Source organism: Typha angustifolia, chromosome 1 (genome assembly GCF_048772165.1).
Source record: "Typha angustifolia cultivar Huaian chromosome 1, ASM4877216v1, whole genome shotgun sequence".
In the NCBI taxonomy this organism is placed as follows: Eukaryota; Viridiplantae; Streptophyta; class Magnoliopsida; order Poales; family Typhaceae; genus Typha; species Typha angustifolia.
In genome coordinates, this window is record NC_133239.1 from 5,117,433 (window position 1) to 5,140,164 (window position 22,732).

A 22,732-nucleotide genomic window follows, 5' to 3' on the forward strand; every position below is an offset into this window, starting at 1 on the left:
GGAAGTGAAAGAATAAGAAATTATAAGAAAGTAATTCATGACGTTGCTTTCACAATCAGAGAAGGAAATGCTATCATTATACAGAAGAAAATATTTTAATGAGTTGATTAATATCCAAGTCGATCTTACACATTTCTTATAGAAAATCCTACAAGAGTGTAAGCATTTTTCAGATGTCCAACTGAGAAATGAAGAGTTCTTACAATAAATGATGCATAATGTACTATTAAAATAATAGTTATTTATATCAACAATGGTCTGCCGATCCCTAGTCGGCACGCCCCTACATGCCATTGACACACCTTTAGCACATTTTTAATAAAAAAGTTAGAGTATCTAAATTATTTTTCAGTCTTCGGCACATCAATCTTTAGTTTTTGATATATATGTATTTATATTAAGACCAAGATTAAAGTCTTTTATTTTTAGATTACTTTTGTAAATGACTTATTTTATTAAAGATATGGCAATAGTCATATAGAAATATTATCCAGCACATAATATGATTAAATACATTCATTAAAACTAATATTAAATTAATAATGATTGAACACTCCATAATATAATTGAACACTCCGTAATGTAATTGAAATAAGAAAAAGATTAAAAAAAACAATAGACTCTACATGACATATCATATTTATCACATAATAAAAAATGTCACATAGGATATTTTAGATTTACCGCTCTAATAGATCCATTTTGGATCAATAAAATCTGTTTTGAACCTCAGGTGATTTGTGCTAATCAAGCATAGGTCAACACACACCTATGCCAGTCGTCACAACTCGATACTAGGATCTGGCACTAAAATACCCCATCCCAGATGTCGTGCCACCATCTGCACAGCAAGTGTCAATCAGCATCATTGGTTTATATTGCTTTTATTTATTTTAAAGAGTAATCTTATAGATATTCTAGCTTGTATTAATTTATCTTAATAATTAAATATTAAATGAAGGGTCTATAGGTAAACATGTTATTTTCTCTTCTTTTCTCTCCTTGAACCAAACAAAATTTACTTTTATCTTCTCCATTACATCCAAACAAGATAAGATAAAATTATTTTCTCCACTTTTCTTATCTCTTCTCTCCTTTTCTCTTCTCTTTTCTTCTCTCCTATTCTCGCCATCCAAACAGAGTGTTGGTACTAAATAGATAGCTTCCATGTCTCAACTCTCAACCCCGTGTAGCTTCCATGTCTCAACTCTCAACCCCGTGCAACTTGGATGGACAAGCTTTGCTGTGACAAGTAACGCACACTTGCCTGTTTCTGTTCTAAAACGGATGAAATTAAGCAAGAAGTTGGGCATGTTTACATCCAAATCATAATATCATTAAGTAGGAAAACTATAATAGCTATTAGATATTTACGTGCCAGATTTATATATTGATGAATTGCGGGTTCGGGTTCGGATTCGGGCCTGGATTTCTGATCCAAAGACCTGACCCGAACCACTTAAATGGGGTGGGCTGCAGGTTAGCCCGTAGCCCAATCCATTGTTTTTGGCTGGGCCAAGGCCCAGCCCGATTAGTTTATTGGAGTGGGCTAGGCCACCAGTAGCCCAACCCAATCCAATGGGTGATTTAACCTATTTTAGTTCTTTTTAGTTTTAAATTTTAGAAATATTGATATTATTCAAATTAAAAAAATTATTATTATTTAGTATTAAAGGTGGTGATTTTTAGCACGTGAGCCAGAGATTTGAGATTTCAATTGTCTTGCCTAGACTCAGGTGAGTGGGTTCACTCACATATTTATTTTTATTATACTTCATACCTTTGTTAGACCATGCAATTTACTATGTGCAAATTATTTATTTCATCCTTTATGCAAATTAATTGTTATATTTTCTGTGGGCATTTAATCATTACACTCAGTACATTGTCATACCTTGTGTAAATATTAAAATTTTAATGAAAAGAAAAATAAAACTAATATTGGTACAACTTAGATAACAGTCCTGGTATAGATCACTTGCGATTTTTCGTGGTGACTCAAGTCTACTGGAAGTCTAAGGGAAAGTCTTATATCATATCACTGTGGTGACTTTCTTAGGTGACTCTAGCGAGGTTAGAGAACAGTCCTAAGATGAATGAGAAATTTCCTAGGTGACTCTGACCTCTCTCAACGATTAGTGAAAAAGATATGGTGTGTTGATTACACAGTGATACCATCTGATGACCCTAACCGGATCAGCTATAAGGAAAAGTCCCGAGCGTTATCTCAAGATAACTTCTAATTAATGTGGATCCACAGGGTATAAATCCATTGAGACAAATGATAGTATAAATATTAGAAAGATGTTAATATGTTGAAACTATGCAAGGCTACAAGTTACGACTCTATTGTTATCATTGTTATTATTTAAGAGCATGTTTATTGCAAATTGTTATGTATATCGTTGATCTTAGGTTTTTACTTAATACTATAAAATTTTAGAATTTATTTGGTTTTCGAGTGGATTCCACTCACTGAGCTTTAGTTGTTAGCTCATGGATTTCTTTTTCTTTTTCTTTTTTTTTCTTTATTTCAGGTAATAGTCAGCGTGGCAACTGAGCGAGATACACCCAGACAAACAATGACATTCTTTTATGTTCATTGCAATTGGTTTAATTTAATAAAGCAGATCTTCTTCGTTTATTTATCTTTGCCATTGTATACTTAGGAAGTATTAGTAAGACTTCGTGTATCTCAAGCGTATTGAGACGCATGGCAAGTCATGATTCCGATTTCGGATCGTGACAGGGGTTGTGATCGTTGCATTGGTCAACAATTATTTTAGGAATATGTATAAGCAAACTAAGGTAATAATTAGTGAAGTCAATTAGATAGTATAGTTGGTGGCAGGGTAGCCCCTAGAGCTCCCTAGCTCAGGAAGAAACAAATAAACAAATCAATTCCTACTTTGAATTAACCCTAATTTGTTGGGATTAATGACTTGATTATATGGAAGAAATAGGGTAGCAAACTCTTAGAGAGAACTATGAATTGTTGGGAACCTAATTTAATTGACTTCAACATTTTTTTTTCCAAGCAAATTTTTTTCTAAATGAGCTGCCTATTGCTTTCCTAATTGAGAATCCTCTTCTTTCCTAGATGATCCTCCCAATCCTTTCCAAAGTAACAATAGGCATACGAGGCCAACGAATAGCAGATGTAATAGTTTTAAGAGGAAAGAAGATCTGACTTAAAACTATGGTTCGAAGTTTCATCTGAAACCAAGACTTTTAGCATTTCAGTCTCATCCAATCCAAAACTGCCCCCCTAAACCAACATCTGACTGAAACGACCCTGATAAAAGTATTTATTAAGTATGTTTCAGACTCCATACTGGATTTGGCTTGAATCCAGGTTGTACCTTAGTCAGTACTCGTACAAACTAAACTGGGTGAAGAAATGGATTTTTAGTATAGGATGAAGAAATGGATTATAACATTTAAGCATAGCGTTAACAAGAACAAGGTTACATCCAAAGGTTTGCATTACTAGAGCTCTATACATATGAAAAGTTAATTAAGGTTGACTCTTTTGACTTAGACAAGTAGACAACATCCTCAAAGATAAAATTAAATTAAAGTTGACTCTTTGGTTTAGACAACACCCTTACAAAGAAAATTATCTAACCCGATGGAAAAAAATCGAAAACACAAAATGCACACTTACTGTGTATTAATATCCTAGCCATTGTAGGAAATGCTGAACCGCGAAAGAAAGACAGTCTCCAACCATTCCTTTCAGCATCAGATAGAAGCGTAACATTGAGGATCTGAACAGAAGTCATAGTATTAGTTGAAAATATAGACACACTTATCATAGATGATCATAATGTGATAAATGTTCTTCAAGATGGGACCATGACTAAGTAAATCAAACATTACTTTTCCTTCAGGTTTTATAATAAGCAAAGTCCTTTTCCAAATTACAAGATTTTAGATTGAATATCATGAATATTTTCATTTACTAAAATTAACAAGCTTTAATTTGGTATTTCAAGCCAATGCAGAGAACATGTAGTGAACCATCTTATGAATATTTTCGGTAGCTGGAGATCCCTCAAAAGCCATAAATCGATCAGAAATTGTGGAATTCTGTTTTTAAAAGGCCTCTCAGTGTTGGGTTCTTAGTGACTAGAAAATAAATGTTAATGCATGGAAACATAATCTTAGGAGTAAGATCTTGACACATCATATTACTAGATGACAAGCTACTTCCAAGAAGATAAGAGCATATATTTTTGACACTCAACAAAAGATTAGCATCGAAGGTGTAAAAGTTTAATTATTAAATTAGTTTTCAAAATCCTTTTAAGGATACTAGTATAACTCTATCAAGCAAGAAATTTTTGCAAGGAAAATCAGCTCTTCTAGTTATCTTGTAGACATGTAAAAAGTTTTTCATCACCACTACATCAAACCACATAAGAAGATGCAATGTTACTAAATAAGCAGTAACAAACATGGGAAATATTTCTAGATTAGGCCAATAATTGATCACAATTACAGCTGATGTAGGATAATATAACTCTGCCTGTCTGCAATCATTTCGTTCTTGGACAACTGGACATTCTTATAGGACAAGATCAATGAATAAAGAAGGAAATGATCACTAAGGCTCTTTGAAGTCAGATATAAACAATTGTCGGGAATTAAAGCTTTTATGGTTTATAAGTGAGTCATTAGATGGGATTGTCGTGTAGGAATTAATTTGATTGTGTTTAGTTATAGCTGAAGTAGCTACATTTTTTTTGGCCTGTTTTGGAGGCAAATCTGTAGAATATCCAATTTTCATGTGGATTCACAGATTCAACATGAAAACAAATATCAAAATATGGCATTCAGGTAGGGATTTTTGTCTCGAGCAGCACGGAGTGTCAAACTTGCTGCTAACAGAGAACTAGAAATCTATACTAATACTAGGTAGTATCTTGATACCTGTGTGCACTGATTATAAAATCACATACCAAATCTGTTTCCAACCTCAAGTTGTTCAATATCGAACCAGCAGAGGATAATTAACACAAGTGCCTACTGTGCCAATCGGTCATACCCTACCAATAGTTAACCAGCAGTCCCATTCCACTGGCACAAGAATCCTGGGTTTCAAGACTTCCGATCTGGTCTGAAGGGTTCTGATAAAGAAGAGTTTGGATTGGTAACCAAACTCACTCAGAAAGGCCTCAAGCCCATGAATGTCACATGCAAAGGAAGAAGTTCCTTCTTAATTTTTTAAAAGCAAACTGCCATATGATTTAATGAGATACCTCCATCCTAATTTCAATAAGGAGTGGACAAGAACTCCTTAACAATCTCAAATTCTTTATTTAAGTAAGTTAAAGGGCATCTTATATAGTCATCATAAGCTTCTGTCAGGCCCATATAATATAGTTATGAAACACATAAAAATGACTAAAATAGATATCCAAAATTACCAACCTTGACTAAGAAAACTAAATTATCATCTATATAACAATAAAACTTCTAATCTTCTTAATTTGTCTTTTCCATATCATCTATCACAAAGGTTCGAAGCAACGATGGCTGTGCCGATCAGCACACCCTTGCCTGGCACTGGCACACATTTATAATATTTTTAATAAATATTTAAAGATATTTAAAGATGCTTTTAGATCTTTGATATGTCAATCTTTAGTTTTTGATTTAAATATATATATTTAATGTTTAAAACCTATATTATAATATTTTATCTTTATATTATTTTTATAAATGACCTATTTTAGAAAAAAAATAGAGGTTATTTGTATTCCTCGAAAACCCCCGCCCACATCACTGATCAATATTTCTAGACCTACTATTAGCTAAACTACCTGAGCACTATGTCCAATATGAGTAGGATCAGAGGTAGATCTTTGTCTGTTAGGCAAGAGGATAGCAAATTACAAATTCTATCTCAGTAGAATATGTATTTCTATTACTATAAAAATAATAAATAAATTAACAAATAAAAATAAACTAGTTAATGGTAGGATTACCATTATCCTTAAAGATAAAGCAACAGTTAAATACAAATATTATTCAACACATACTATAATTGAAGACATTCAATTAAACTAATATTAATGATTGAATACTCTATAATATAATTGAATACTCCATAATATAATTGAATACATAATATTAATTGATAATAGTTTAATAATTAAATTAATATATAGTTGAACGTAGAATGACGAGGATCAAATATTTCATTTGTCGGCACAACAAAAATACAAGAATGTTGCATTAAATATTATCGATATTCTTCAATTCTCACTCACTGATAATTTTGTTCGTTGTAACGTCTCACATAGTCTTCATACAAATAAAATTTTATAATTTTTCTATGATATAATATGGATATTGAACATGCACGAGAATGAACGGCATGGGACATACACAGACACACCATAAGTATATGCAGATTATTGATATAGAGTATAATAAAAATGTTCTGGCTATAATATTGTGATTGATATGATAATAATTATAATGAACTCATATTATTCTATAAGTGCATCTCTCCTAATGTTTTGCTACCTACAGACTCAAGTTCTTTGTAAAAACAATACCCCTCTAAGAAAGTTATGTTTAACAAGAACGGTCATCTCCATCATCACTGCCAATAAACTGAGTTTCGTTATTATCATCATCACCATCACCATTATCATTATCATCTCTAGTTTCATTATCATCAATATTATTTAAGTCTTCTAAATAATCAACTGATCAGTTGATTTGACAATAATTAATAAAAATAAAATAAAATAAAAGAAGGCTCCACATGACACAATGACGAGTGTTGTGCCATTACTAGCACGACAAGTGCCGACCGGCACGACCATCCATAATTTGGAGATCATCTTAATCATGTCTATGGTCTTTATCAACATCCTCATTTAAGAATGCAAAGCAGAATAAATGAAGCTTTGCCAAAGTGAATTACCTGTAAAAACCAACTACACCAAACAATGATTGAACCGAATTACAGCGATGGTTTTGTCTATTGCTGGTAAAGAATAAAAGGATAAAGGTTTTAAACTACACAAATAGGAGAAACTAATGCATCCACAATTAACAAAAATCTGAAGACTCTGGAAAGATTAGACATCTTAGATCCAGAGACAACATGGATGCAAGCCTTCATAATTCAGTTATTAGATAAAGATAACTTTGAACCCAATGAAACATTGCACTGAGTTAGATAATTACAAAACAAGAGAAAAGGTTATGTTCAGAAATATATAAGACTACAAAATGAACCTGATGCAACCTCTCATAAGCTACAAGACTAAAGAAGAAACTAGCCAATCAAGGTGGACTGCAGCTGATTAAAACAACTAAGATATTAAGTGATCCCTGATAATTATTAATGAGTTATACCAAACCAACTATGTTTATCAACATATGCAAGTTTAAAGGCAACAGATGAATTATGATAGAAGTATGATGACAAACAAATACATCTTGAGATAAATATAGGATACACTAAGTTATTATCAGAATTCTAACCAACTTTGCTCATGAGTTATAACTTTAAGAAAAAAAGTCTATTCTCCTATCGACAATGATTAGACATATGCTACACCTACAAGGAATACTTATAGTTCAAGCTTAACCTTTGAATGTTTAGTTCAGACACATGGAAAACCTTACCACAATTGATGGATGGCACCATGCAATTTGTGAACTAAAAAGTCTCAAGGGTTTCATCTAGGCTCACCTCTATAACAAGCAAGCTAAAGAAGCAAATCATCAAGAACCTCTCGAATATGCTTAAAGAATTGGGAGCTATACTCACTACAAAATAAGCCCTCTATGAGACACATAAAACTAATTATGTTTCTTCATATTAAAGCTCCTCTTAAGGTTCAAGCACTAAATGTAAATTTCTCATCTATATAGAATATCTTACAAGAAAATAAAAAAAGGCTTAAATACATTTAACAACCCCCCCCCCCCCCCCCCCTCTCTCTCTCCATACTTATGCCCAAAATCACTTTACCCCTTATACTTCAAAAAATCTTAAACCAGTCTCTATATTTACGACTAATGTGAAACCGTAAGTTATTCTGTCAAAAGTTAATGAAGTGCGCCGAAATGACCAAAATACCCTATCGTGTTTAGCAGGCAAAATAAATGGGTTTTTTATCTGATTTTTTTAACCCATATTTGTCTTATTCTCGATGTGATTTAATAATTATTAAATTTTAAACCTAAATTTAATAAAACTGATTATATAATTGGCAAATTGGCACAATCTAGAAAATAAGGAAAGAAAACATGCGAGTATTCTTTGATGAGAAATAAATGCTTATATAAGAGGGGAATGTCCACAAAAAATTCAAAAACGAAGATAATACAATCTGTCATTTAATTCTTGAAATTTTATGGGCTCGCTTCGTTAATTTGGACAAAAAAACTACAATTTCACTTCAGTTATATATACAGGAACTAGTTTGATGCTATCCAGGTTAGAACGAATCACATCATAACAATATTGGGCTCGATGGATCAAGTCTAGTTATCTTATTTATTCTGCCTATGTAGTTTAGTTAAAGTCTAAGTAGATTAGAGTTTATTTAATCACATAAGTTCAGTTCAATTAACTCCTGCGCAGTTTCAAAAACTTATTCTACAGATATTTATCAATCGACCGAATATTACGAAACCACTTGGAGAAAATCGAAGACATCCTGATCTACAACTTTCATATTCAAGGCTTCTCCGAATTAGGACTCTATCTATGACAGAACGAAGAAATATTTCGAGAAGGATAGGCTGATTTAACTAAGTTATGTTTATCTTTAAGTCATATTTATTTTTAATGTAAGCCTTTAAGGCAAATCCTAGTTTAAGTCAATTTAGGACTAGTCTCTATAAATATGTAGAGTACAGCCTTAATTGTTTGTGTTGAATGAATCTGAGTATAGCAAAATATTTTTTATTATCTTTATCTTTTATCATAGCCATTAGATCGTCTTTATTTTCATAGGAATATATCATAACCATAAAATCTTTTCAAGCATTCAAACCCTAATTACCACCTTTCTCCAGCAGTCACCCTACCATACGGCCATCAACCACCACCCATGGCCGTCAACCACCACCCTTGGCTGTCCGCCACCCTCCAACGACTGCAGCAACGTCAGTTATTTACCATTCTGCCCCTATCTGACATTGCTCTACTATTTTAACCATAACTTTTCATCCGGATCTCTAATTGACTTCAATCTAAAACCATTGGATCCGAGACTTCCGAGATTACTAACCCTCAAAATCTCATTAACATCCTACAAACGGATCTTTTCGGATCTGGTTCGTAACATAGTTTGAGATTTTTTTGAAATGCAGGAGGATAAAGTGATTTTGGTCATAAGTATAAGGAGTAAAATATATTTAACCCAAATAAAAATAGATCTCCAATGAAATGTCAAGCTACTCATTTAATAGAGGTCTCAGGGTATATATCTAGAATGAGCAAGAGATGATGAAAACTTAAATTTTAAAAAAATAGGGGATTACAAATAAAAGCAACCAGACAATTTGCAATTATGAAATAAAGAGATAAACTCCATAACCATTTCACTATCATTGGTTTGTAATAGCTCCAAAAAACTTTTTGACATCTCTAAAGAAGCATAAAATCACATTTTTTATTCAAGAAACACAAGACAACTCTATATCGACAGAGAGTAAAAGAAATCAAAATGTTACCTGGCTTCTATAAGGCTCATCAACAACACCTATAAACCAATTAAAGAAGCAGAGTCAAGCTATAAAAATTAGCACATACAAAATAAAATATCATTCTTTTTCTGGAATCTTACTGGAAACAAGAGAGGAATCGACGGGGAAGAGGAGGACGGCAAGGGAATAGAGGGCGTAGATGACTTCATCTACGTGCTTCGCGGCATCGATGGCAGAGGAGACTTCAGCTACCTTTCGAAGGGCTAGGGTTTCGAGCTCCATTACACTTGTAGTTGCACTACCACTTCTTTCTTCCTTCTCCATGACTGGAGCTTGGTGTCACCGAACTGGAGAGAAAAGGATAGAAGCTTCCATTGAATAAATTTTTTTAGGTTAAGGTAAAATATTTGGAGAACTATATTTTAAAGTCAAATGGAGGATATTTTAAGTATTTTAACTTTCCATTTTCAAAAGTAACTGAATATCTTCCATCCATTAACTGTTGTTAAGGTAAAATTAACCCAAAGTATTTTTCAAACATTAGAACACAATGCAAGGATAAAATGATAAATTTCCATATGGTATGGTGTAAATCTATGAAGGATGGATACGGGATACAAATACGATATGATACGATACGGATACGGCAAACTTCTCAAAACACAAGATACGATACATCTAGGATACGACAATTAAAATATTATATTCTAATGACAACCTATACATGTGTATGTGCAAAAAGAAATTTATATTCTAATGACAACGTATACATAACATTGCATTCGATATTTCAATATATCTATTATCTACATAAGCATTTACTAGCAAAAATTAAAATAATAGATATCAAAGACAATTAGACAAAGAATACAAATAATGTACCAAAATGAGAAGAGTAGATATCATTGTGTTCAATCTATGAAGCATGGATACTGATACGGGACATGGAGATAAGGGGATATGATAAATTTTAAAAACTAGGATTCAGATACGGCATGGATACCGCAATAAAAAATTAATAAAAATATTTTTTTAATATATTGTAAACCAATATAACATATGGTTTAATGCATATCATTCTAACTTATCTTGTGATCATTAATACAACATGCTTTAGTCAGAAAAAACATCAATTAATTTCTAAAGCATGGCAGTGAGGCAGTAACTAATTTCTAATACATGGCAGTGAGGCAGTAATTAATTTCTAAAACATAACAGTGAGGCAGTGAGGCAGTAATTAATTTCTAAAACATGGCAGTGAGGCAGTAATTAACTTTTTAAAACATGGCAGTGAGGCAGTGAGGGAGTGAGCACAAACATCAATCAGCTCACTGTGATCATTTAGCATCCTAAATTACTCTAATAGCATCAATCAGCTCACTCTAATATCACAGACAGAGAAGGAGGGAGGTAGGAAGGTGCATGAGGGAGGGAAATGAAGTAGGATACCTCAGTCACCGGAGGGAGTCGCCGTCGCGAGAGGGAGTCGCTGCCGAGGGAGTCGTGTCGAGGGAGTCGCCGCGCCGGAGGGAGGGTAGGAAGCTTTCGTTGCCGATGCGTAAGGGAGGAGGGAGGGAGGCCTTCGTCGCCGGCGCGTGAGGGAAGCAGGAAGGTTTTCGTCGCCGCCGACGCGTGAGACAGAGAAGGGTGCAAGGTCGCGAGAGAGACACGAACGAGAGAGCCGAACGGTATCGGGTTTAGGATTTGGTGTTATAACTTAAATACTAACGGGTCGGTTAGTAGGTTAATGGTTCTAAATGAATTTCATCTGCACACCCGACCCGTTAAACTTAAATAATTCAAAATTTTATCTCACCGCAGTATCGGATAAATAAAATTAATTTTTTAGCCGTATCGGATATGTATCGAGGCCGTATCAGGCCGTATTGATATCCGACACCGATATGGAGGCCTAAATGAACTATCCGTGCTCCATAGGTGTAAATGATAATAGAAACAAGTTAATGTGTTTTTAATAAATTTTTCTTAATTTAAATCTACATAAATTACAAATTGCTCCTTATAGTTATGTCTAAAATTAAAATTTTAAAACTAGATATCAGGATCGGATGTATCAATTGTCCACAGGCCGTATCAGATAAAACTATTTTTATTGCATAAATATTATTTAAAAATATAGAAAATTTTCTAACAATTTAGAAAAAATAATATAAAAATAAAAAATAAAAATTAGTTATTTATGAAGCTAAAAACTAAAGAAAAAACTCACTCAAAAACTATGAAAAATTTCGACTTGAATTTGACAAATTTTTATACTCATAAATTTCTACTGCAGACCGACATGGACACGACGACATGGCAAATTTAAAAAAATATATATATGACTACTACACAGCATAGGAAACAGCAAAATAAATAATTAAGCAAATAAAATATATTTAATTATTGATACTTCTAAAGTAAAAGTTTGCAATATAATAGTGTAAAATACACATGATACGATGCAATCTATAATCATACATCTATCATATGCCTACTCATGTTAGTCTATCACATATATACTCGTGTTAAAGATTATCTTAACATAAAGTCATAATAGTATAGTCATCTCCAATCATCTCTATATATTAACAATATATTCATATCCAAAATCAGTATAATCAAATGAATGATAAAATATGCTCGACTAAAATCATCTGTTGATAAGATCATATAATCATGCTAGACACCAAAACATGCATATACATAAGTATATAATATATTTTAATTTAAGAATGCATCTATAGGATAAGACTACTTACACAAACGTCACGCATCTGTCAACCAAGTGTCAACTCATCGCTAACAAAATCCATGAGATCTCAAATAAGGGGGGTGGAATCTAAAATGTTTAAGTGATATGAGTTAGTCATTTATTATAGATTTTATTTTTAAAATATGATTGTTTATTAAATGACTTAGACCTATATTATAAATATAATTCTGATACTATAGATATAATATGATCTTAAAATGCTAGTTACAAATAAGAATAAAGACAATTATTCTCTTCTTTATAAAAGATAAAATGCTCAATATATATAAATATAAATATAAGTATAGACGACAATTTAATTATAACTCATTCGTAATTCTTACTCTATCTTAATTAATAAATTAAGACTAATATCTTATTCTACACAAAATAGTATATAATAAATTGTTAAATTACTCTAAATGTATATATTGTGACTAGTAATGTATATCTATAAATCAAATAATTATTATACAACCTAGCCTTAAAATAATAAAAATAAATAAATAAATAAATAAAAAGGTGGGCACGACGCAATCAGCCACATTGTGGCTGACTTCGTTCCCAAGCCAAACCCAACAGATGAAAAAACTTTCTAACCTACCATGGCAGGGCCTTGGATGCACCACGCGCACCCAACCACTAGGCTGGCCAACTCTCCCAAGCTAGCTAGGCCTGGTGAGTCCCATAGCAGCCATCACCGTTGCAAAACCTCCCTCCCGACCACCTTCTCTCTCTCTCTCTCTCTCTCTCTCTCTCTCTCTATCTTTCTCTCTCACTCTTGCCGCCATTGCCACGGTTGCCAAGGTGAGCTCTCTCCTCCTCTCTTCTTTCTTCTCTCTTCTTTTTCTCTTTTTTCTTCCTCTTTCTCTTGGCTTAGTTGAACCCGAGCTATAGGCGAGGAGCTAGCTGTTGGCTGGCCAGAAGCGACTGAGCCCCTCCACATCGGCCCGATCTACTCTTTTCTTCTTCGTCTTCTTTTTTTCTCCTTATTATTCTTCCTTAATTCCTCATCCTCCTCTTTCTGCAACAGTGCTAGGTTGAGCTCAAATTTGCAGCAAAAAGAAGATTGTCTTTTTATTTCTTTTTCTTATTTTTTGTTAATATATAATTTATTCTCTAATGCTAACGTAAATTAATTATTTGGATAGTTAATTATTTTGATAATTTACACTCACTAGTATAATTATTAGGTAACACCCAAACTTTAAACACGTGCATGGCACGAGCCCACACGGCACGTGCATAACACCTGACCATTTGATTAGATACTGACAATCAAATAAACCTGTAGCAACATCATAATTTTATCCACAACATGTAAACTAAAAATAACTCAAGTCTAACTATCAATAGCATACAAATAACCCTACATGGGCCCTACATAGACCACAACACATCATCAAGAGTTTTTTACAACTACATATATATAATGGTAGTACAAACATAATTATACAAGTACAATATCACCTGCTAAAATATAAAACAAGGATACAGATACACTTTGGAAGATGTCCACTAGTACATCAGATAAGATAACTCATCTGGCATATAACACTAACCACACTCTACTCATTACTCATCGACAAGACCTCTTAAGGGAGTATCCTGCTCCTCTCGTTCACCTAGATTTTTAGAAAGGAGAAAACAAGAGAGTCATAAGCTAAAGGTTTAATGAATAAACCTTACCCCGAATCAGTGAAGTCAACTAGATAATAAATCAAGTACTGGATATTATGAATCAACAAGAGTATCATGTCATGAATGAGGAAATGAATGTGTCCTCAATAATACATAAATGAAATATAGATAACATGTCATAACTGATAAGAATACATAATCCTCGACAATAAATAAATAGGTCACCACGTCATATGATCATCATAACTCTCTCTCAAATATGATACATGATGCATGCTGACCATGACAATGCTATGATATCAAATGCAATCATATATGATGTATATTGACCACTCAATAATCAGGTAATGCAATCATATATGATGTAATCAGATGATAATCAAATTATATGCATTTCTCAACATCTCAGTCATCAATGTCAATATGTCATTATCATACTAGACCACTATACACAATCAACACCTGATACCCGGTTTCAACATCATGCCCGAAGACTCAAAGCATACTCTGTCATCCGTAAGGAGTATCCCAAATATAACCAAATCCTGTCATCCGCTAAGGGTATCAACATCTATCCAGACCGGGCACCCTTCTAGTTGATAGAAATCTCGTGAGGATAACTCGCCACATATGCCCTAGTGAACGGCATGTATTCGAATGTCTACTGCGCACACAAACTAACGACCTCGGATGTAAGGCCAATAGGATCACGACTATGTTGAGCGATCAATCATCCACCAAGCGCGTCCTAACCCTCACGCCCACTCGGGTATCCTCACGCTTTCTATCAACTATCCTATCAATCACATTTCATACTTTCCTTCTAAATGATACATCACATGTATATATCAAGTACGATACAAGTCAATGCGTAATAGAAATTTAGGTGGAATAAGAATTAAAAGAAAAATGATGCAATATAGTCTCCAACTATATAGTCAACATATGCATACTCATGCTAATCTATTACATACAAACCCATGCTATAGATCAACTAGACATAACCTTATAATAGTATAATCATCTCTCATCATCGTACTCATACCCAAGATTAGCCTAATTATATGCATGATAAAAATATGCTCGACGATAATCATCTCTAGATAAAGTTATATAATCATGCTGGAAGTCAAAACACGCGTGTACATAATATATAATATAACTTAATTTGAAAAAGGGGTCTAGGGGATAAGAATACTCACCCCACTGTAAATACCAAACCACCACTCGTTCACACTGCTACGATAACGATCAAGCCTCGATAGGTAAGTCCACGGGGTCTTGAACGGGAGGTCGAGATCTGAAATTATTTATAACAAGTATGTCAATCTTTCTATTAATTAAAATTAACCCGACAAAAAGATAGTTTCTTGTTGTAATTATGTACTCTTCATTTCTATATTTGTTTTGTTATTTATTAACCATAATTATATTATTTAATAGTGTATTCAAAATATAATTATCTACCTATTATTCTCCTTGATAATTAAGAAAATAAGAATTAAATTACTGCAAATAATTACGTAAGAATATACGTACATAACCCTAATAATTACTATTACCTACCTAGGATTAAAAAATTAATTTATATTGCAGGTGTTTTGCTAAACATGATATAATTAGAATTATTTAATAACTATGATATAATTATATTTAATTTATACAAATTAAATACATTAAGTTAACTAAACTAATTGAATAATTAATAACATAATCAAATATAATTAGAAATAAAAAAAATGTGCATATATATATATATATAATTATATTTATATAAACTATACATAGTGCTGGGATCAGCCCAGCACCATGCATAGCAGGGCACTGGGCCGAGCCCAGCGCCTTGTCCTGAGCAGTCTAAGAGGAAAGAAGAAGAAGAAGAAAAAGAAGAAGAAGAAGAAAGCGGAAGGAAGAAGAGAGTTGGGCCGTGGGGGAGGGGTGCGGCCGCTGGTGGCCACTCAGCGGGCGGCCTCTCCTCGACGGCTCAATCCTCTGGCGGTCACGAGAGGAAGCCGACAAAGAGAGAAAGAGCGATAGAGAGAGAGAAAGAGAAGTAGGGAGGCTCACCGGCATTAGTGGAGATGGCGGCGGCAATGGTAGGCCGACGGAGGGACGACGGTACCAGGTAGAGAGAGAGAGAAAGAGTGTTTGAGAGAGGGAGAAAGAGAGAACGGTGAGAGAGCCCGAAAGAGAAAGAGAGAGAGAGAGAGAGAGAGAGAGAGAGAGAGAGAGGAAGAAAAGGGAGAGAGGCGGTGGGGAGGGAGGCTGCAACGGCTGGGGCCCACTACTCCAGCTGGCCCGGAAAGGTTGGCCGGGCTAGCGCTTGGGGCGCGTGGCGCCCTTCCCAACTGCCACAGCATGGCACGAAGCTGTCATGCCATGCAGTGAAGAATTCTTTTTCTTTTTTTACCTTGTGTTATTACATATTAGCTAAGTATTTTTAGTATAATAATATATTAATTATAATTATAAATATTTTCATATAAATTTATCTATAGTTTTGCCATTGTTTATTAGATTAATACATTTAGTCTTATTGATAATAATCTTATATATTTATTTAGCATATTATTATTGTTTACTACTTTGTATAAAATGGAACACTAAGCTTGCATATTATTTTTGTATAATAGGATAATGATTATTTTACATATAATTTATGATTAATTAAATAAGAGTAAGTATCATACAATATTTATTAATAAGATTATATTTATAATTATATTTTTATAAATTTGACATATGGCCATTGTTAGTTTTATACAAAAAAGCGATAAACTACTATATACTTATTACTTACTATATAATTAGCAAACTAGGATTCCTATTAAATAAATATAAATTATGGTAATAGCATATTAATATTATCACAATTAAATCTATCATATGAATCTAATTAATTTTAACCTAACAAACATATTTTACTCGAATAGATTATGATCGGATAAATGACTAATTTCATACTACTTAAATATTTTCAAATTTCAAACCCCTTATTTAAGACACCGTGTACTTGCTAGCGATGAGTTGACATTTGGTTGATAGATGTGAGACATATGTGGTTTGTGTTTTCTGATTAGAGATGCGTAGTCTTATTCCCTAGAAACATTTCTCAAATTAAGATATATTATATAATTATGTTTGGTCTCCAACATGATTATATGGTCTTATCTATTGATAATTTCAATCAAGCATATTTTATTATTCATTTGATTAGACTAATCATAGATATGAGTATGCTGGTAATATATAGAGATGATTGGAGATGATTATACTATTAAAATGAGAAGAAAAAAAAGAGAAGAGAAGTGAAGAGAGGAGGGGCCGGGCCGGCATGGAGGGGCTCGACCACTGTTGACCAACTAGCGGCTGACCTCTCGTTTGCAGCTCGGTTTTGGCCAACCAAGAGAGAGAGAGGATAGGAGGAGGAGGCTCATCAGCGCCCGGTGGAAGTGGCATTGGTAGGTTCCAAGGATAATGGCGGCAAATCCGCGAGAGGGAGAGAAAGGGAGAGAGTAATAGAGAGAAAGAGATGAGGCCGAGAGAGGGGGATTTATGGAGAGAAAAAGCGGTGGGGAAAGGGCATTTTTGCAAAACGGTGATGCTAGACGTGGGACCCGCTGCGCCTAGTTGGCCCATCGGGTTGGTCAATTCGGCGGCTGGGGGATTTTTTTATTTTTTTTATTGAAAGGAGCTGATTAATCAAGTAGACTTACATGTCGGTTTACGAAGGAACCCCTGCTATCCTAATTTACAAAGGATTGAAGCTCCATTGGCAGTGGGTTGAGGCCTCCCCAAACCATCTCTTTACTCACTTGCCTACCCCACTTGGCAGCCTAGTTAGCTATAATGTTGCTTTCTCTCTAACCCTTCAAAGGTATCTATGACTGCAAGGCTCTCCCTTACAATGGCTCTGATTTGCCATGGACAAGCCGCTTGTCCCCTAACGATTTTGACAAGTTCCTCCAAGTCTAACTCCAGGATGATTTGATCATGCAAAATTCCTACATTCCTCAACGAGCCACTGACGCCTCCAAGTAGATAGCGGACTCCTTCCTCCTTCGGACGCATGATAGTTTCCTATCTGACTAGGTGTAGATCGCTCCTGTCCTTCGCCTTCTCCCATACAAAGCTGCAAACAATCTTAGTAATCGAATCCAAGACCGAGTCTGGGATCCACAACGCACCCATCCAGTAGTAAGGAATCGTTGTAAGGGTGGATTTAACTAAGGTGAGGTGGCTTGCGAGGGATAACGAGCTCCTCTTCTATCTTGCGAGTTTACCTTGGACATGCTCAATCAGATCCCAAATGTCCTAGCACTGGTATGCGTTGTCTGGCAATCTTGATGCCTAGTTAAACCAGAGGTAGTGAGGCTAGCCAGAACCCCAGTTGGCTTCGCAACTCTTCTTTGGTTTCCATCTGCATCTTGGTAGGAAGGAACATTTCAGGCTTCTCTTGGTTAATTCGCTAGTTGGTGAGGTTTGCATATCCATTCAACACTCTCATCCAAGCATTAACAATTCTCTTCCCAGTTTTGACCACTAGAAAGAGATCGTCCGCATAGAGGAGATGCGAGACTTAGTCTCCACCAACATGGTAGCCAGTCAACCTCTCGCTCGACACCCCCTCGTTCAGCATCGTAGATAGGACTTGCGAAACCAGAATGAAAAGGTAAGCGGACAGCAGGTCCCCTTGCCTTAGTCCTCTTCTCGGTGAGATCCATTTTGTCGGGGTGTTATTTAAGTAGCCCAAAGCTAGGTGATTGGATACACGCTCGGATCCATCTACACCATTTCTCCGAGAACTTCATTCGAATTAGCATTTCCATCATTGCCTTCCATGCCACTCGGTCATAAGCTTTCTCCATATCAACTTTCGCCAGCATGATAGATTGTCGGCCTTTATTCATTGAGTGCACGAGCTCTTGGACTGTGAGGATATTGTCTCGGATGCTCCAGTCGGCTACGAACGCTGCTTGCTCTTCACTCACCAGGTTTGGCAGGACCGACTTCAATTATTGCACCAATACTTTTGCAATAATCTTATACACCACATTACAGAGTGGAATTGGTCAAAAATCCTTAACCATCGTCAGATTGTCCTTCTTTGTATGAGAGTTACATAGGTGTGTCCCCATCTGGTTGGTATCGTTCTATTTTTGAAGAAGTGTTCCACTTCTCCACATAAGCTTCGGCCCATAGAGCTCCAATAGTTCACAAACACCTCCTTTTGTAACCTGTCAGGCCCTGGAGCCTTACCATTTGACATGCTCCATAACGCAGCTTTAATTTCGTCCATTGTAACCGGTGCTACCAAGGTTGATGCCTCATGCTCACATAGGGTAGGGAGTGGTGGAATGGAGTCTTAATCAACCCTCAAGGACTCCACAAGATAATCCAACCCCTAGAGTTGGCTGAAGGATTTCGGGAAGCAGTTTGCCACCGCCCTCAGCCCCTGTACCCACACACCATCCGCATTGGTGATACCTGAGATTTTGTTTTGCTTTCTTCCTATAGATGTAGTCAGGTGAACGAATCTTGTATTACTATCATTGTCACGTATCCATTGCACCCGCGACCGCTGTAGTCATTTCAGGTTAATTTGTCTGCTCAGTATAATTTTCAGGTTGTAGAGGCCTCTTAGGCTCCCCGCCTCCTCCAGAGTGAGACCCCTCTCAACATCTATTCTCTCAAGCTCCTCACCTTTTCCTTAGTTGCACATAGCTTGCTCTCGATATCTCCAATACAACTCCTGCTCCAGCTAGTCAAGTTGCGCCGAGAAGCTATCACTTTATGAGAGAATGCATGCATGGGTCCTCCTTGATTTGGCTTTATCCAAATCTTCTCCAAAACAGCTCCACAATCTTCGTACTCTATCCAGAGTCATTCGAACCTGAATGGTTTCGCCCCACGGAGCCTTTCATCCATCCCTTTTATGAGTAGTGGGGCATGATTCGATGCCGTACGATCTAGGTGAACCACCGAGTAGTTATGGAAGAGGCTGAGACAGGTCGGGTTCTCAAGCATCATGTTTAGCCTTACCCATATCCTATCCGGTTCAGGCCGGTTGTTGCACCAAGTGAATGACAGACCTTGAAATCCCAAGTCGCATAGCCCTAGTTGTTCTACTATGGCTTTAAAGGATTTGGCCTTAGCATCCAAGGACACCAGCAGAGCACTCTTCTTGTCATCCACCGAGAGAGAAGTGTTGAAATCCCCCGCCACCATTCAAGGCATGTCATGCGGGCAGAAATCTTGTAGCTCACTCCAAATCTTCTTTGCTCCTGGAGATGATTACTCGCATAAACTATCAAGAGTATTCACGTTGTTCCTTCTCCTGGCAAGACCACAAGGTGCGCCGCCTGTCTAGATACCAACATAACATCAACCCAGTCCATTTGGTTCTTCCATAGGATGACCATACCTCTTGAGGCCCCCACTGTCGGAACACAAAAGAAGTTCCAAGCCCTGCCCATTGCTCTCGCCACCTACATGGCTTTAATCCAGCTCACATGTGATTCCAGCAACATGATGAAATCAAGCTTATGTTCTCTATTTAGGTCCTTACACCTATCGAGGACGTATTTTTTGAGCGCCCCCCTACAGTTCCACATAAGTGCACTTATCACTAAATTATATAGGATAGGTGGTAACTACTGCATCATACAGTTCTTCCTCCTTTCGTCACTAATAGGCCCTCCTCCTAGGGCTTTTCCATCACCATATTTTCCTGCGCCACATCTCCATACATGACAAGTGCCTGCTTATCGTGGTTGTTCTGGTCCATTTCTTCCACGTCCTCCTTGTCTCGTCCACGGCATATGTTTTGCTTGAGCTGATTAATAGCCTCCATGTGTGCTCCTGGTGGGTTCTTTTTTCCCTCACGCAATGAGCTTGTACTTGTCGAGGCAATGTCATTATGCACAATCTCCTTTGGGTAGGCTCCTTTCAGAGAGAAACTTCTTGTTAAAAGATTGATTATCCTTTTTTAGAAATAAAATAATCACTTAATCTCTGTCTCACTCTCACTTGGTTTAGGTGGTTTCATTGTTTTAACAAAAGTAGTTCTGCTTTGTTTAGCCCGCCCATCTCCAAGGTGAATAACCAAGCCTTCCACCACAACAGTAAGTTGGTTGCTAAATGCAATCGTTCGTGTTGTGGTGTTCACTTTAACACCAGACGCTTAGCAACCCGTGATGTCGACAGGCCCATACAAAGTCTCCCTCTCATACATAAACATGCCATCACTTCCTTCCTTTTGGACTGCTGTCACTTCATGTTCCTCCTGAGTTAATTGGATAGCCTCATCCGTTCACAGGGGCCTAAAGTCCTTTCTCTTCATCTCGGGGTTCGGGTCTGATCTCTTCTTCTCCATTTTGGTATAAGGGGCCTTCGTCGCCTCTCCTTTCTCCTTGGTACTGACTTCTCCCCCAGCCAACTACACCACTTCCTTCCTTTTTTTCTGCTATAGCTGAGGCTTACTTGATGCTATGGTTGGCAGTCCTCTGGCTTCCCTCCTTGCTCATGGCAAGTTTCTGGCCTTCTCGTATTATCTCCACTGGGACCCTTGCCCCAGCTGCTACTCTTGGTTTGCTCTTTGTGTGAGGGTATTGCCTAGTCTGTCTACTTTCATTCTTGGCTTTCCATGACCTTCCTATCTTTACCATGTTGGGGGGTTTTGCCTGAGCTTCATGCACACAGTACAAATTAGGATTCTGTCTACGCTGCTAGTTGTTCCCCATCATATTCCTCCGTTTGTACTTTCATCCATGGGCCATAGGTGGATAGGCCCTTTATGCTCCGCCTTTCCTGCTGCGACGGTTCCGATTGTTTATTCTCTTTAGCCTTCCCTTTGCAAGATCCTTCGTCATAACCTTGGTATGTTTTGGCCTACTATTCGAGGCATAGTGAGATGACGTGGCCCAACCTGCTACACTTGAAGCAAAATACCGGCATATCTTCATAAACTACCATTTGCTCCAGATTGTTGGCTATCAAACCCAGCCATACCGTATGCTTGAGAGGCTTATTGAGATCAATCTCAACACACACCCTAACAAATCTGCTGCGGGTATGGTCAAGAGTAGTCTCGTCAACTCATAGAGGTTTCCTAGAGAATGCCACAATCGGGACCAATGATTCTATCTCCTAATACTCTTTAGGCAAGTTCAGTAGTTGGATCCACACTAGAGCTACCGTGAAGGCCTTCGGTGATGGCCGGAAGTCATCTCTTCATTTGATAAGATTGAGCACTTTCCTCCCCAATGTCCACGGGCCATTGGTGAGAATGTAAGCATATCCTTCACCTTCTCAAACTGAAAAACATAGAATCCTTCTACCATGTCCGATACTGAGAAGCCGTCAATTTTGTTCCATAGTCTCGCCAGCATCATTTTCTGATACGATTCGAACTTCACTAATGTCGTCTTGAACATGAATACATTTTAGGAGTGTCTTTGTTTCTTGTTTTAATGTTTAATTTTTAAGAAAATAAGTTTTCTGTAAGTCGCGTTTGAACGCGGGTGGAGTGAGTTCGAAGCAATTATGAATGCGATTGTGAACGTGGTTGTGAGAGTGTGCATTGTGCGTTCGAACGTTCTGTGAACGCTTGCATCGCGTTCACAAATCCAGAGAAGTGAAAAATAGGCA

At 36.3% G+C, this 22,732-nt stretch overlaps 1 protein-coding gene across 1 annotated transcript in view; it reads right to left on the reverse strand.

The window, feature by feature from the left end:
• Window positions 1-11,374, reverse strand: part of LOC140779527 (uncharacterized) — a 33,723-nt gene extending 22,349 nt beyond the window's left edge. Inside the window, exons 1-4 of the mRNA XM_073124664.1 lie at window positions 11,137-11,374; window positions 9,828-10,034; window positions 9,715-9,743; window positions 3,668-3,770 (exon numbers count right to left, since the gene is read on the reverse strand). Coding sequence (XP_072980765.1) covers window positions 3,668-3,770; window positions 9,715-9,743; window positions 9,828-10,011 — 316 coding nt within the window. The 5' untranslated portion in view covers window positions 10,012-10,034; window positions 11,137-11,374. The remainder of the gene's footprint in view (window positions 1-3,667; window positions 3,771-9,714; window positions 9,744-9,827; window positions 10,035-11,136) is intronic.
• Between the last annotated feature and the right edge of the window lie 11,358 nt (window positions 11,375-22,732).